Source organism: Triplophysa rosa, linkage group LG2 (genome assembly GCF_024868665.1).
Source record: "Triplophysa rosa linkage group LG2, Trosa_1v2, whole genome shotgun sequence".
NCBI lineage: Eukaryota > Metazoa > Chordata > Actinopteri > Cypriniformes > Nemacheilidae > Triplophysa > Triplophysa rosa.
Window position 1 is genome coordinate 444005 of NC_079891.1, and position 17968 is coordinate 461972.

Genomic DNA, 17968 nt, shown 5'->3' on the forward strand with positions numbered 1-17968 from the left:
TTTACTTTGCGCGCGTCATTTTACCGAAGATTGCTTCATCAATCTTGGCGCCTTTACTGCAGGATACATTAAACGTCTTTCCTTAAAAGATGTTGCAATACCAACTTTATTTGGACCTGTAAGCTCCACCGAATCACAACCTGTAAGTGTGACTCTTTATTTTTGTCTTTACTTAAAATTAAATTTGTGTGACGTTATCTCATGTCTGTGTTTAGCTAACGTTACCGTTATTTTTGGGGTTGTTACTGTTTGTTTACCTAACGTTAGCTATAAACTCGTTGCGCTAATGTAAGTGTTCAACCATATTAACTCGCAAAGTCTTTATTTCAAGAACTGCGTGGTGTACTATAGTTATAATAACATCTGAAGATACGAACACCGTACACTGTATGCCGTGATAACTAACTGTTACAAGAGAAGTGTCTAAAACAGTCCTTTTTCTTACTGGCATCTGTATAAGGATTAAAGAATGATTCGTCAGACTCGGGCTCGAACTGGTAAGGTAAAATCGACGCCATCTCTCTCTATACACTGTTAATATCCAACCACCTGCAAACCGTAATACAGCAGTAATGATAGGCGGTCCATTTGCGACACATGCTGAACGCGTTTGACCAATCACAGCAGACTAGACCATTTGACCAATCACAGCAGACTAGACCATCTGACCAATCACAGCAGACTACACTATCTGACCAATCAGATCAGACTACGCTGGCGGAAAGGCGGAGATTACACAGATGAATCGCGGAACGAATCATTTGAGAGTCAGTCAAGAAGTAAGGTAATAAAAACTGCTTATTATTACGAAATAATAGTATTTTTACATCATGTATGTACATAAACTTGTTGTCGGACACTCCATAAACCAAAATAAGCCCTTAAAAATATTGAGGAATGTACTCTTTAATCTGTTTAACGTTTATTAAATTACGTTCAAGAGGTTTACGCATTATTTTATGTGTGCTAATCCGGGGGACAGACACAGTCTCTATTTTGTGATGTTTGGGAGAACGGATTAATACATGTTGTACATTTTGTGTATTCTGCGACAAGAGACGGCAAGCAGACAGTTGGTTAAGCCATTCTGTCTGCTCCCTGACCTGGGCCCCAGCGAGTCAAGCTTTAGCATTAGCATTATTAAGACTTTTTGCCATATTTCTAGACAGGATGGAAGCCCCAGCCCAGGATGGATGGAGACCATCTCGTTTCAACAGGTCAGGTCTGCCCTCAAAACTCTTCCAGTTGTTTACAAAAACTATATCATTCTGCAGGCACCACTCAGACAACCAGCCATTTAGTGATGATAATCTGCTATAAATCTTATCACCACGATAAACAGTGAGGGGGCCAGAGAATATCACAGTGTCTCTGACATTGTGCTTGCGAGCTCACACACCTCTTTAATATTATCTTTTGTGATCTCCGATTGACGGAGTCGAACATCATTTGTGCCGACGTGAATAACAATCTTACTGAATTTACGATTAGCCTTAGCCAGCACATTTAAATTTGACTTGATGTCAGGCGCTCTGGCTCCCGGTAAACATTGGACTACGGTGGCTGGTGCCTCTATGTTAACGTTCCGAACAATAGAATCACCGATAACTATGGCACTTTCAGCAGGTTTCTCAGTCGGTGCGTCACTGAGCGGGGCAAACCTGTTCGAGACTGTAATCGGAACGGTCGAGTGATGTTTTGTCCTGCGACTACGCCGTCTCAGTCACGAATTTTCCCAGAGCGGACTGAGCTGTGTGCACTAATGTTGCTCGCATCCAAAGTGTTTTCTATGGTCCTTACACTCTTACTATCCTCAGATAATTATTGGATGCGAGACTCTAATTCTAAGATCTTCTCTGTCAGCCTAACTATTTCCCTGCAGTTATCGCATATAAAACCCTCGCAGCTGACAGAGAAGGCTAAGCTAAACATATGACATGAGGTGAAAGTAACAATAATAGGAATAGAAGCCTTAACTCACCGGGTTTTAAGTGCAATTCCAACTTACCAAGGTTGCTCAATGAATCGTAGTATACTCGCTTAAAAAGAGAAACAGTTAGCACACAAGACAAACCAGAGGCGAGATGATATTCCACAGTGTAAACAGAAAGCGAGCTAACACGCTATTGCTATGCTAGTGGCGTTAAGTTAATTATCACGTTTGGTTTAGAATCTTCAAGTAAATGACAAAAGCAGGGTTATTGAGATATCAGGATAAGTTAGCAACGACAATAATAATTAACGATAATAAAATACACTAATATTAGAGCGAAGTGTGGGGACACAAACAAACCACCGGCAGCGATGCAGACAGGAAGCGCCTGTTACTAGTTTCGTTACTAGAGAAGCACGCGGCACGCGCAGCCTCTGTGAATGTCTGGAACTGCCAATGTGGTTGTTGGTTAACATGCAGGTGTGTCCATGACTCTTGTGGTTAATAAACATGAAATACATCACAGTAGTACGAGTTTATATGTCTCTCTCTCTCTCTCTCTCTCGCTCTCTCTCTCTCTCTCTGTGTCTGTATTGTTTTTCTAAAGTGCTGTCCTGCATTTGCATTGATCCCCTCACTCTCACCGTCTTTGTGTCGTGATCTCATCTCTGTTGGTTTCCAGTGGCTCGTTCTCTCATGGTGGTCAGTCGGGTCGGGCCCCAGGGCCTGGATGCTGCCGAGTCTCTGGGGCCGGCCGTGTGGGCTGCTTACACAACTGTGTTTATTCCCTTGAGCAGCGGCCTGTTCTCCAGCAGAGCCCTGCGCTTCTACTTCTGGGTGAGTGACAGACAGATGTGTTGATTTTCACATTCTGATGGGTGAAGATTAGGTTTGTAATGGTCTGATATCATAGAATAGCTGTTGGTTTCTTCACAGCTTCACTCTTTATCTGTGTTGTCTTAATGCTGCAAGTCACATCTTTTGCAGTACGTTTACATGTGAACTTTTTCATTTTATAAAATAGCATGAAAGATTTCTTGAGCTTTTTTACATAGGCCAAATTAGTAAAGATTTACTTAAAGCCAAAGACTTTAAAACTTCATTAACTTTTTGAATTTTGTTGTTCTTTTTGAACAGTTAGTGCCATCTGTCTGGCTCTTTAACTGTGTGTGCATCTGCCCATCCGTCTATACAAAGAAAAAGGATTTTCTCTTTCAATGGGCCACCACACAAACGCACAGCGGCACAACCTCCCCTCTGGGTTTTTTATGGCTCAAAATGAGACTGAGGTGGTGCCATCCTGATCTTGTACACACATGAATGTGTAGGCCAAACCAACCACTTTACAACATATAAAAGTTCTTATAATTAGATGAAAATTACAATAATTAAGTTAGATAAAACATTAAATGTATTAAAAAACAGAAAAGTTGTTTAACTCTTTCCCCGCCACACTTTTTAAAAAGTTGCCAGCCAGTGCAGTATTTTTGTTATCATTTTCACTGGAATTTGAATGCTCCAGTACATTTTCTTTAATGACTGTATGGACAAACACTACACCAAGAACAGTCTCTGCTTTTAAACCAAAAAAAATGTTTCTTCTATCTTCATTGGTTCTGTTTTTATCACCTCTTAAATGTGAGTAGGTTTATTAAAAAATGCAACATTTTGATTAAACAGGTGAGATCATTAGCATTCTAATTTTGGACTCCGCCTATATCAGATTCAGCACTATTGACAAAAACTGATCAAATATTTACCATTTCTAGATTCAAGAGAGATATTGTGGTCTTTCAGAAAATGGGTAACAGCTCTACCTGCTGTACAACAGTGAAAACACAGATACTCTGAAAATTCTTTGTTTGGCAGGGAAAGAGTTCAAATCAAATATAAGCTTTTTATCCTTTTCCACTAACGTTTCAGCCCACAATAGCCAACTGAATTAACCAGTCCAAAGTTGTTGTGTGATTAAAACACCCGTTCTCATCAATTGCGTATAAATAACACGCTGTTGCAATAATGTGTAATATGTACGCCAAAGTTAGATTTTACATGTATATGATACGGCAATGTTTGCGTGCACCTCGGTGGAGAGCAGCCATTTTGAAACGTACATGAAGAGGAAACACTGAAATAATTAAAATAATACAGTTAGGGTTTGGGTTAGGGGACAGGTTAATAAGACAAAAATTGGCGTATTGTATGCACGCAAAATTGAGTTTTGCACCGAGGACTTTTTGCTTTGTGGATTACCTTTGTGAGTTTTTTCTGTGGATTATTTTGCTTTTTGGGTTACCTCTCGTTTACGTTCTCTTTGGATTATTTTTATGGATTATATCATTTTTTGTGGAGAAATAAACCAACCTTACTTCTACCTGTTTGACTCTGTCTGTTTGCTGGATTCCTCACTTCCTCCGTGGCTCTGTGGTAGTGCGTCAAAGTGCTATGCCAACGACTCGGGTTCGGGCCTCAGCCTGACAGAATAACCAAGCCAACCATGAATCCAGCATCAGGTGATCCTCATGGTAGAGTCGCGCGAGTATGACACAGGCTGTGTGTGCGGTCTTCTGAATTGGACGGTTCTTTAGTATTTATTTGCCTAATATGATCGATCTGACTCTGCAGATGCCATAATAACACACACACTGTCTCTCCTGCCTTCTGTTTGTTTGTTTTTTTAATGTCGGACGTTTACGCAGTTGGCTGGGGCAGTGCTGATTAGGCATAACGGAGGTGCGCTCACTCAGTTGGTTAGCAAGAATGCCACTCAAAGCGGGCTTGGAACAGACGCGTTTCCTATTTTTCACATCGCTTCCACATCGCAGACTCTTGCGATTAGCAAATCGCAACGTCTCACATCGCGATTGCGATTCGATTTCGATTAATCGTTCAGCCCTAGTTCATGGTCTAATATTCTCTGTGTTACAACAATGCAGATCCAGTAGTTACTCAACTTTTCTGAAAAATAAAGGTAATTTAGTTTACCTTAGAATTAAATGAAACCAGGTCATTATGTCGAAACAGTTTAATCTTTGTATGGAACATTTAATTACACCAATTAAATGAGTTAATCCAGATAGATTTCAGTAGACTAATATAATGTAGATTTCGTCGACTAAAAATAGACTAAAACTATGATAATTGGGATGACTAAAACTAAATTGCATTTTAGTCAAAAGACTATGACTAAAACTAAATCAAAATCAAAATTTGCTGTCAAAATTGACACTGATCTTAATTCTAATTTCAGTTAAGCCTTAACGTGTTAAAATTCTTTATTAAGTTGTATGTGCAACAAAATAAGTTACTGAAATTGTTAATATTTTGAAAATAAATGTTATTTGAATTTCAGTTTCATTTTTGAATTTTGTTCAAAATATCGAGATGTGTGTCGTATCGTGAACCCAGCATCGAGATATGTACCGAATCGTGAGCTGCGTGTATCGTTACACCCCTAGTGTCCTCGGACAAGCACTTTCAACAAGTTGGTATGATTTATTAGGGTTTCATGAAATGTCTGGAACATATTTTGTTTAAAAACACTCAATGGCTGTGTACACAAAACCCTTCTTGCCTCGTCAAAAACAGCTCTGCTCACAGCAACCCGTTTTGGTGCATGTCTCTTTAAATGATAATGAGTTACAGCAAACCCCAACCCCCTTCTGTCCGGCGTGTCAACACAACACACGTGTAGTACTGCCATGGCAATGGTTTAGCTAAATGATATTTCCTGAATTCCTCTGCCGTTAGTTTCGTCTTAAACGTCTCAAATCATTCGTCCGGAGACAAAAAAATCAGTCACAGCAAACAGCTAATGCGCTTACGTTGTGCGTGTATGCTTACCTAAACTCCACGGAATGCGTACCTGCAGATCTCAGCGGAATTACATGGATTTTAGCGCTTGTCATTGACAAGTTATAACATTATACACACAACGTGAGAGCTAGTTTGCAGTGACAGATTTTTCAGCCTAAGCATGAATGATTTGAGACGTTTAATACGAAACTAACTCCAGTGTTCGCCCCTGTTCATTAGCAAAACAAACAGCTTGCCGCAGCTAAACATATTAGCGCACATAATGTATTAACATTCATACAGCTAAACTCCAAGTGTCCATCTGCACTTATATACAGTAAGTTTAACACTAGGGCTGTGTATTGGCAAGTGCCTCCCGATACGATACATATCACGATAGATTGGTCACGATACAATATATTGGTATGTATTTCGATACGATACACATTTGCGATATATTGCAATACTTTAAATAGAAAATGTAAAAAGTAGAGCTAGAAATACAACATGCTGAGCTCCACCGGGGGTTTTCTGTAAGGATAAGTGTGAAAACATCCCTTACCTCTGCAGAGTGGCCACGATGTGCAATGCATGCACCGTTTGGCTTCTCAAACTGTGGGTCGCACCCCTCAAGTGGGTAGCACAGGGCAATAAGGTGGGTCACGCAAGTCACTTGGCTGTTGTGGTGCATTACAGTTAAAACACTGAACATGGGCAGTATTAAACCTCTGCTTCATCCGTGCTGAAAATGCGCTGGTGTCACATCCGTGAAAGAACAATAAATGTCATTGTTACTTTTCTTAAACTTTCTGTCTAATGCACTGCAGTAGCCAAGTGACTTGTGTCATGACTTGCGAAGCTACAAACAGCATTATTTTATATAACTCATTAGTCCATGACTTATTTTGAAAACCAAAGCACACCCACACATCAGCTCTGAGAGCTCCAAGCCTTCTTATATTTTTCACCATGCTCGCTTCCACTTACTTTTGGCCGTATGTATGACATGATTAAAAATAAATTATCGATAGTAGAGGTATCACTATCCATACAGTATTGAAAATTTTTTTTTTGCGATAGTTACATGTATCGATATTTTTGCACAGCCCTATTTAACACTGGCTTTGAATGTTCTATTTAGCCCGTGACTGATTTAGTTCCCTTCGCTATCATATGCTAACGTTATCCTCCTATACAGTATATACAATACATGTACGTCAATTCAGACTGTTGATAAATATTAATTACATTGGCAGTTTTGTCTCGTTCAGTTGGTCTCGATCCCTCTTTAGGAACAACTCTGAAGCTAATCCTACTTGTACTGTCCCAGGTTGATAAAGCACTCCGGTTTGAAGTGATTCGCGCAAACAAGCAGGTTTTTACTTATGGTTTCTGATGGATTTCTACTAAAAAATAAAATAAATCCACTCTTGTCTCTTCCGAGGTTTGGACTCTGTGCAGCGACTACATTGCATGTTGTCCACGAACTTTAGCCATGGCGTCACGTACACCGCTGTCGCTTGTGAAAACAACAATGGCGGAGCACGGTGGGTGGAACTGTGTAGATTAAGGGGCTGTAACATTATAATAAAATCCGCTTTGGACGTCACAATTGGAGCGAAATCTGAACGGCTGGATTTCTCACATGCTTGCAGGGAAAGGCACACCAAAACAAACTTACTGGGTTCTTATTTTCAAGTTTTCTGGGTAGCTAGATGCACCGGGGACCCGATTATAGCACTTAAACACAGAAAAAGTGGGGTTTTCATCTGATGTCTCCTTTAATGCAAGTGTATGCTTAATTTTCTAAACAAGAACAATAAATAATATAAATATGATAACCATATGTAGAGTCGAGTGTTTGTAGAGTGCAGCATATGTAGAGTCTGCTTTATTAGCGGTTTTATTTTCGCTTTGCGTGAAGTAAAATGATCTCTCTCTCTCTAACGTACCTGCTCTCGCACAGCACCCGATGCGTTCTCAGGTACCGAAATTTGGCACCAATTAATTTAATGTGATTCGATACTCTGTAGTACCGACGTAATTCGGTCAGTGCCCTTAAAAGTACCGAGTCCAGTACCCTAACCCTATTTATGTCTGCTGACTAGAACAGCCTCTGAAGAGCGGTGAACTGTGTTCTTTAAAGAGGCTTGATGTGCATTATGTTATTAGTATCCATTAGACGATGTGACATTGTTCTCAGTTTAATCAATCAATTCTGTTCATTTGTCCTTACTGGGCTTTTTACAGTTTTGCTTTGTTTGTCAACATCTAATGTATATTCTGTATATACTGTCCACATGTGTATAATGTATAGTCTTTTTGTACAGTCTGTCTATTTATACTTTGCACTGTTCGTCTGCACTACATACTGTCACTGAAGTCTTTAAAGTCATACAGTTGTCTGTCCAACTGCACTCTACTTTGTATGGAGTACACAGCCAAGACTTTCACTCACCACACGTGGTGATGTGACAATAAAAGTGAGTTGAGTTGAGTGGAGTTGATTTGAAGCTGCTTTACAGAAAGCACATGTATCAGTCAGTTTGTCTAGTGGGTGTGTGTGAAAGCTCTTCTGCGGTTGGTCTGTTCTTTGTGACTGTACAAAGCGCTGTTGTGTGTTATTCTGAGCGTTTTCCATTGACCTCTTTCATCATAAAGCATTTCCATCCGCAGGACTGCAGCTCACTGAACGTCTGTTGTTTTTTAGACTCTAGAGACTGTTGTGCGTGAAAATCCCACGAGATCAGCAGTTACACAAAAACCCCAATGACTTGTGTGCTGCAAATTATATTTATTTTCTAGCAACATCTGAGAAAATGATTTCTGGAGTTGTTTTTCATAGGCGATTTGTGTTGCATCATGAATAAAAACAGCTAGATTCTTTTGTTTGCCAAAAAGAAAATATTTGACCAAACCTCCCATACTCACTAACAGGCAAAAAACCTTTGATATCATGGAAACTCTTAATTATTTGAGAATTGAAATCATGTATCTGAGAACTTTGTTTAAAGGACATTTCAAAGCTTCTGTTCTGACCGCTCGTGATGGTGCACATCTGAACGGAGGTCAAATACAAAAATGTGTCATAAATGACCTGTGTGCATCAGGGTGGTATGATGTTTCTGTTATGTTATTATATGTAGATTGATGTTTGTGTTGGTGTTTGACAGCTGAAGCAGATGAAGGAGTTGGAGCAGGAGAAAGATTCTCTGTTGGCCGGGCTGGATGTTTTGGATCGAGCAAGAGAATGGTACCAGACCCAGATCCACAACGTTATTGAGACACAGAGACATGTTGGCCAGAGTCACTCCACCGTACGTCCACTGCCAGATCAAGTTGTTTTTTCTAACACAAAAATTCACTTTGTACCAGAATGACACACAAATCTTAATATTTGAGTGTAGATCAGTTTAGATTAGTTTTGCATAAATGTCCAGTGCTTAACAAATGTATTACAACACCTGTCATAATACACAAATATTTTAGGAATCTGTCGAAAACTTGTTTTAAAGGTGTCATGAATTAAGACCTCAATTTTAACCGCGCTTTTGTTATATAAGAGGATCTTATTCACGTGAACATCCTGTAAGTGTCAGACCTGAAAACGCCCTTGTTACTGAAATAACAACTGTTATTGACACGAGGCTCAGCGAACGGCAGGTCCTGGAATGCACCTATAGATAGGTTGAACACCGCCTCCACAGAAGAATATCAACGCCTACTTCTCTAGCCCCGCCCACTGGTTCACGCATGACAGTACTGAAGTAACACAAGTTGCGCGGAACCAGATAGAGCGCGCAAGCAATAAACATGCCGCTAAAGATCGCAAAATATTGTGCAGTGCCTGGTTGTGGAAGAACACAGTCGCTGCATAACCTTCCTTCGGATTCCCACATAAGTAATGCGTGGTTGAAGTTTATTTTTAAAGACGTTCCAGCTCACGTGCGTAAAACATTGAGCATTTGTTCGCTTCATTTCACCGCGGATTCCTTTGTGAACAAGGCAGAGGTCGACGATGGATTTGCGGAGAGACTAAAATGAAAAAGCAGTGCTGTGCCGTCAATGTTGGATCTGATAGGAATGGCGCAGCAATCTTATGTGAGTAAAACATATTTGTACTATGCGTCACTATTGCTTTGTTAGAGATCGCTTGATATGCCCTGAGCCCTATTCGCACTAAAAATGTTACTTATTGTCATTTATTAACCAAATAACTGAAACAACAAAATAATAACTATTCATGTTTTATACCCAAATTTTAGTCTGCATATTCACACTCTTCTCTCAGGAGTCGGAAATGAATCACGGAACATTCGTCCATGAAACATATTTTCTATTAAAGACTGCAAGTAAATTACTGTAATTTGGCATCTGAATAAAACAATAATAAAGTGGTATTATATTTTTCTTGTTATTCCTGTAAATTCATAAATAACAACAATAATGATATTTTAGCATTAGAAATGCTGCTGTGAATAAATAACCATCACAGAAACATAAGAAATGATTTTGGTAATCACCAATACAGCTGTGGTGCAAACTTTATATTGGGTGCTGGTGGTCTAGTATATTTGTTAAGCAATGTATCTGTATCATCATTCTTAAGACATTGAATGTGATCAGAGAGATTCATGACAAATACTTGCTAAAACACACTCCTAAATAATTCACTTATTAACAACACAACAAAACTCTCTGTGAAATCGGATGTGTTGTGTTTATTCTTTGAAAGCAGACAACAGTGACATTTATACCTTTTGACAGACACTTTTGTCCATAAATATACACAAATTGCACTTTTTCGTACGAACATTAAAGTCACATGTGGTCCTGTAAGGTATAGTTATTAACACAAGTGAAGGGTTAAGTCGCTGTTGATGTGTTTTTGTAACAGAACCGTGTGAACTAGATAACTCTTAATGGTATGAAACTTGTTTTATAGTTCATAATCCTGTCAGTATTATATTCTAGTGCGTAGTTTACAGCTGTTTTTGTACTATTAGTAAATTAAATAAAAATATAGCACCTAGTATGAACACAATCATAATTAACAGAGTTGGATGCAGTCACTGGTGAAGATTTAGAGAATTTAACACAATTCAGTTACTATTAGTTCAAAAAGCTGTTGTATTTCATTAAATACACAAATATGTTGTGTGTTGTGTTGTGTCATCAGGCATCTTCGACTGGATCGTGTCCAAGTCGGTTAGATGTTCTTCTTCCCAAACTTCAGGATGTCACTCGCTGCCTCAGTGATTTGATTTCATTTTCAGCAACGGTCAGTATAAAACAATGAACAACCTGCGTTGACATCTTGAGACACTGTTAGTAATAAAGTAATCTGGTATTTAAAATGTTTAAATTGAGATTAGGTATGTTAACAAATAGTTATGAATGTTTTCATGCTGCAAGATGGTTTGATTTGATTGGAATCAAATTTTGTATTTCTTGTCAATATCCATCCTTCTGCTACTTATACCAACAATGGAAATAAGTGATTGTAGCTAAACATGTGGGAGAGCATTGCTATATCATGACTATATTGTATTGCCATATGGATTGACCCTTACATGAATTAAGATTTGTAAATGAAAGTGTTTAATAACAGACTTACATTTACATTTAGGCATTTAGCAGATGCTTTTATCCAAAGCAACTTCTAGAGAAATTAGGAAACAATATAGCGATTTGTCATACGGAGGCAATAATACAAATAAGTGCTTGTACCAAGATACTAGTTTTCACACAAAGCCTGAACAATACCTGCTGAGAAAGAGGGAAGTCATGTAGTCCAGTCAAGTACTGGTAGAAAAGATATGTCTTAAGTTGTTTTTTGAATGTCGTGAGAGATGTGCTTGACCAGACTGCATTCGGAAGATCATTCCACCAGCGAGGAGTAGTGAAGGGGAATGAGCGAGAATGTGATTTTGTGCCCTTTTGTGAAGTTATTACATTCGCTGAAGGCAAGGTTCTGGATGGGGTGTAAGAGTGTAGGAGGGTGTAAAAGTATGACAGTGCAGCAGAGCCAGTTCTATAAGCAAGCATCAGTGACTTAAATCTGATACAGGCTACAGTTGATAGCCATTGGAGAGAGATGGGGCGTCTTTTGGGCTCCTGGATAATAAGCCATGTGGCTGTGTTCTGTGCCAGCTGGAGTGGTTTGATTGCCTTTGCAGGAAGAGCGTTGCAATAGTCCAGCCTAGAGATTACAAGGGCCTGGACAAGGAGTTGTGCGGCATGCTCCGTAAAGTAGGGCCTCATCGGTACGACCACATTGTCTTTGCAATGTGACCAAGGAAGGACAGCTGGTCATCGAAGATTACTCCAAGGTTTCTGGTAGTTTTGGATGGAGTAATGCCAAATTGGATAGTGAGAGGGCCGGGAATACAAGCAGCTCTGTCTTGGCTAGGTTCAGCTGGAGGTAGTGCTTTTTCATCCAAGCTGAGATGTCTTCTAGACAGGCTGTAATGCTACTGTGGAAGACTTGTAAGAAACATTACCTAAGAGATAAGATAAAAAGAAAGCATGGCTTAGTGATCTGAACCCAAGAGCTCAGGTAAAGACGAAGGGCATGAAGTAAGGGCAGAATCCAAGGGCATCTTGAAGAACCCTACATCTTACATCTCCCTTTCATCCTATCCATCATAACGTAACATGATTAAATCAAACCGACCAATCAGGAGACCACCTTTAACCCCCACTGTACTGGACCCACCATATCCAAACACCTCAGACAACAGTAATTATTTGATCACTATCAGCACCCCTTTGGTCATTAGAAAGGCAAATGGTGCCTTTTGGGAAGAAAATGGGGGTTGTGACAGCAATAAATGTTCTTTTTTCAACCCTACAATGTTTACATGAAAGATTAATTATATTTTCTAACTTTTGTTTTTCCATTTGTCCAGAATTAAGATTCAGCAGCTATAAATGAGCAATAAACAATAATCAGTTTGTGTGTATCTGTTGTTGTTCAGACGTTCCCGTCCGCTGTTGTTTCTCCTCCTGCTTCTGTTCCTGCACCTCCTCAGGCCATCCAGGTCATAAAAGAGCAAAACCGACTCCTCACGCAGGTCAGACATCAAAAATCAGAACACAATCAGTGCACACAAACATCAGGACATATAATAATACATTTAAAGAGTGAAAAATAGTTTGAACAAAGCATATAAGAGATAATAGTACAAAAGAACACAAATGTAAGACTTGAACTTTGCATTGACATCCATTAGCTCTGCCCAACAGGAAGACAGCCATTTTGGATTTATTGTGATGTATTTTTGACAGTTGCATGCAGTCAACTTTTAATTTATGAGATTGTCAACAAACTGAATCAAAATAATGGCAAGACATTGAAGATACTAAATTGTGAACAGATTTTTGATATCTTAAACGGTGTTGCCATGCTAAGGCAATAAATGTATGGCAAAATCAAGAACACAGCAAGTGTCCCATATCTGCTAAATAAGTTGAGTGATTTTGATCAAACTTGAGCCATTTGAAGTCTGATCACGTTCATGTGGCTATTGTGAGTTAATAGCACCACCAACTAACAGCAAAAGGTCAGAACAGAGTAAAGTGATAAACCCCAAAAATGAACCCAGTCAATTCATAACAGGACGTGTGAAGCATACAGTGATGCAGTGATACTTATGTAATGCGGTCAGCTGTATGTTTTTGAGAGTTTTACATGGAATAGGGCACAATCAGAATCAAAGGCCAGAACTAACCATTTAAAGGGGAGATTTCATGAAAATACGACTTTTTCTGTGTTTAGGTGCTATAATCGGTTCCCAGGTCATCTACCAACCCCGAAAACGTTAAAAAGTACAACACAGTAACTTTGGTTTGTTACGCCTTTCTCTGAAAGCATGTGAAAAAATCAGTGCTTCAGAATACACTCCCTTGGTGACGCGGTGGACGGATCTCATTAGAATATCACCGCCCCTTAATGTGCTCATTAACACCCTCGGCGCGCCATTTTGATTTTTGGAAATGACAGGAGTGTATCAGTTCTAACGCCATGGCGAATGTTCGTGCCAAACATGCTAACTGTTCTGTCGATGGGTGCAAAGACCAACACAGAACACTGTTCCCAGCCTCACAGGAGACGAGAGCAATGGATTTATTTTGTTTTCAATGGAAATTCTCCACACTGAACGAGGCAAAGCTGCAAATAAAGACATTGTAAGTACCGGTATTTTTTAAGTAAGACCTCAGGGACCTGTGGCAACTTAAAAGTAGATCAAATGTCACTGACACGTTTGTCCGTTCACTCATAGAAAGCAATGTGTGTTTTCACTTAGAGAAAACGCGATGCGTTTCTTGAGTACCTTCACTTCAGTGGTGTGCGGTGGACTTAAAACATGAGGAGGCAGATGTCTACCCATGTAATTTTTGATCATCTCTGCACTTTTAACAAGTGCGTTTGTCAGAAAACCAGTGTCATTTCAGTGTTTATGTGTGAAAAATAAATCTTAAATTAAGTTCATTACAGTATGTACCTCTGATTCTTGTAGTTTTTTTATTTTCCCTGCTTTGACAAAAGGTACATCAACACCACCTTCATCTTCCTCTGGAACTATTGGTATTTCCTATATAAACATCACATCATTACCATCAATTTATTTATTAGCAGTCCCAGAAATACTCAAAGCATTTAAGAGATCAAATCAAATATTATCAAAAAGAGATGTGACTTACTTTAGCTCTGCTGCTATCCTGAGCAAGCCTGATCACAAGCAAAAGTTTTTGAACAAATCTGAACAAAGATGCAGGCTGGAGGACTAGACAAATATGGAACTTTAAGAGTGGGAAAATGCAATGCATTTCAATTTGAAACATGGAACAGTCTTTAAATGTAAAATGATTGACCTTTTCAAATGAACTTACCAATTATTGTACAATTTCTATTAACACCAGTACAAGAACATTTCCTAATCCTGAAACCCTGAACTCACTTCACTGCCTTTTCTGCCTGCTCTTAGCCTACTTCTTCACTGTGAAAGGGAACAGATCAACACAGAGCAAAACACTGACATTGAACATTTCACCTACAAATCTTGTCATATTTATTAATATATTACAAATGACAAAAATAATTTACAATTAATGCTTGCATAAATGAATGCTTATAATCTTTTTAGTGGAAATGAATGCAATCATAATCTAATCTATTTCCATTCTGCAATTTCTTATGTAACCTATGAGTCACAAACATCTTCATGCAAAACTAAAAATGTAGTTTGTGCAACTGAAATATGAAACTCTTAATTCTTAATTTAACTAAAAAAAACACATTGTAATATTTGTGAAAAACATTATAGTATTTCAGACTTCTAACCTTAAAAGTGAAGTCCACTCTTCTTTCCTTCATGGAATTGAACTTCTCTGTCACCTGCTCATACCACCATGAGCCTCTTCCTTCCAATTCTTTCACAAGGGATTTTTCAATAGACAACAGTGCCAGTTCAGATAGATGTTCCTGACCTGTTGCACTGCGCAGGTAGTTCTTGGTCCGTTTTAGGCATGAAAAACTCCTTTCCACTCCCGCAGATGTTGCTCCAATTGTAGCACCAAGACACATTAGTTTATAAAGTTCAGGCATACCCTTGTCCAAATCATTCGACTTAAATTCTCTGAGGAGGTCACACAACTTGGCATTTTCTCCATGCAGGTCTCTGTCAGAATAAAAAACTTGTAACTCTGATTTGAGCCTCTCTGTATCAAAATGTTGACCATAGCAGGTGATTAGAGAGTGTAATGCCTCAACTGGAAATGCATTGCGCATCTGCTCAAACATTGCATTGTTCAACAACTGGAGAAACTTTAAGTTGTCCAAATCAGCAAATCTCTGTTTGATCTGCTTCGTCTGGTTGTCAATTATAGACTTGTAAAGCAGTTGATAATGCTCTTTAACATCCACTCCCTCTTTCACCATGGCCCGAGACCTCTTTGGAGCATGAACATCAGGTAGATGAGCAGCACTGTCATACACCTGTGTAAAGTGGTCTTCAGAACCCAGAGTCACCAATGTGGAAAGAATATTGTCGATTTTCTTTCTACAAAATGCAATATCCATTGCCTTGTTTTGTACAATGTCAAAAACAACATCAGTCAGAGAAAAAATTGCTTTGAATGTTGAAAGAAAAAAAATGAACTCAAAGTTTTCCAAATATCCAATGAAGCCCAGAGCTCCTCGCACAGTGTCATCATTCATGGCAGGTGCATCAACAATTCGCCTGAATACATCTAGAAACTTCTCGCGATTTTCGGCAACTGGACACTGCCCGTGAATTAAAGTTCCATCTAGTTGGAGCACTTTTTGGCAACCGAGAGCAGCCAACCTCTTCCAGCAGAGCCGTTCTCTTTGAAGAGTGAGAAAAGAACGTCGCGAATCCTCCTAAATTTGCAAAAAACACTCATGCACTTGGTATGCTTTTTGCTCCCTGGCTAAGAACAAGATTTAACCTGTGTGCATAGCAATGCACAAACATAGCAGAGGGAGCCACTGCTTTCACTTTAGCTTGTTGACCATTCAATGTAGAGGCCATCACGGCTGCCCCATCATATGTTTGCACAACCAATTTCTCTTCAAACCTAAACGGTGCCATTGCCGTGGCAACAACTTCATACACAGATTGTGCATCACGTCCACCGGACATGTTAAAAAATCCAATAAATCTCTCTTGAATTGCTGCATTTCCGTCAACATATCGCACAGAAATTGACAGTTGAGCTTGATTGCTTATATCTGTTGTTTCGTCTACTTGCCATGCAAAGAAGGGAGCTGCATCGATTTCAGTTTTAACAGTTTGGGAAACGACAGAAGTGATACAGTGAATTAGATCATTCTGAATACGATTTGATGTTCCAGAAAACACGGTGCTTGTCTGCAAATGCGTCGCCAGCAACTCATCGTGTTTAGCCTGACATTCAAGAAATTCTCTGTAATTACCCTTGTTGTCCGAGCTAGCGTTTTCATAGCGACTGCGGAATGCTAGTTCTTGTCGGGCAAGAAGGGTTGTGGTGTCAATTAAGCACTCGAGCACTGCTCGATTTTTTTCTCACAGTCTGGTTATGCTTTTCAACTTGAAGTCTAGCTCCCTCATCCAAGACATGTTCTATACGAACTCTTCCCAAAAGATGAAGTTTAACTTGGGCACTTACATGGTCCTTTGATTTGCCATGTCGTTGAACTGCCCGTTCCAAGTTTTTAACGTCATCAAATCCATATTTTGTCCATGTGCCATTTCGGGTACTTGAGAAAAGAAGGCAAGGCCAACAGAACAAACGGGTTTTCTCTTTACTCCCGGTAAGCCAGTCCACTCTTGAGTACCAATTCACAGAAAATCCTCTCCCTTGTTTAATAATATTGACAGTGGGCTGCGGTCTTCCGCCAGATTCGATTGCTTTTTTCTCCTCAAAAGACAAGGTTTCGAATGAAAAACCACATAATATTCTGTCAACAATCGATATCTCCTCTGCCTCCGCCATCTCCGCCACGAATCCTATTATCCTACAGGTCCTAAGGTACACCCGATTAATAAAACTAATAAAAAAATAATTAAAGCTCAATCTATTTTAGCGCCAGCAGTTTAAAATTGATGGAGAAGACAAGCAGGAAGGCGGGATGACGTGAGATATGATCTCACTGATGAGTTAATCCAATCATAGCCCCTTGGAGGCATTGACTCCTCTCACGTGACTTTTCTCCATTCTTTTCAATTACCCCCACTCAAACTCACTGCAAGATTTAGGGGTATATTGAAAGTCAATGAGCTTAGAGGAGGCTGCCAAGAGAAACACTGCCTCCTTCTGAAATTCTGTCAAGCGGTGTCGCTGTTTCACACTGCTGTACACTCTGATTGATCTCATATTTTGCTAAATAAGTTTAATTCCGCTGTTTTATTATATTTCTGAACTGTTGATAATATTCTCATTTGATTGTTTTCGAGGGGGAGGGGAGGCACTGCCTCCCTTGCCTCCTCGGAGGAAACGCCTCTGCTTCACTTATAGAAAGCAGTGTGTATGGTTTGTAAACACGCGACGGGTTTGTCATGGTAACATGGTTTCCTGCCACCCTCCCGTTTTGTTATTTCACCCGTGAAACCCTGTGACGCGATCGCGGGTCTCACTCCCGAAAGCGGTCGAGACCGGACCAACAGGGACCGGAGCGCCTTTGCGAATGGCCCCGGGGGAAACAGGTGTGCTTATAGAAAACAATGTGTTTGGTCT

At 39.6% G+C, this 17968-nt stretch overlaps 1 protein-coding gene across 1 annotated transcript in view; it reads left to right on the top strand.

Moving 5' to 3' along the window:
* sapcd2 (suppressor APC domain containing 2) overlaps positions 1-17968 on the top strand; it is a 42457-nt gene that overhangs the window by 20235 nt on the left and 4254 nt on the right. Inside the window, exons 4-6 of the mRNA XM_057324665.1 lie at positions 8902-9045; positions 10908-11009; positions 12709-12804. Coding sequence (XP_057180648.1) covers positions 8902-9045; positions 10908-11009; positions 12709-12804 — 342 coding nt within the window. The remainder of the gene's footprint in view (positions 1-8901; positions 9046-10907; positions 11010-12708; positions 12805-17968) is intronic.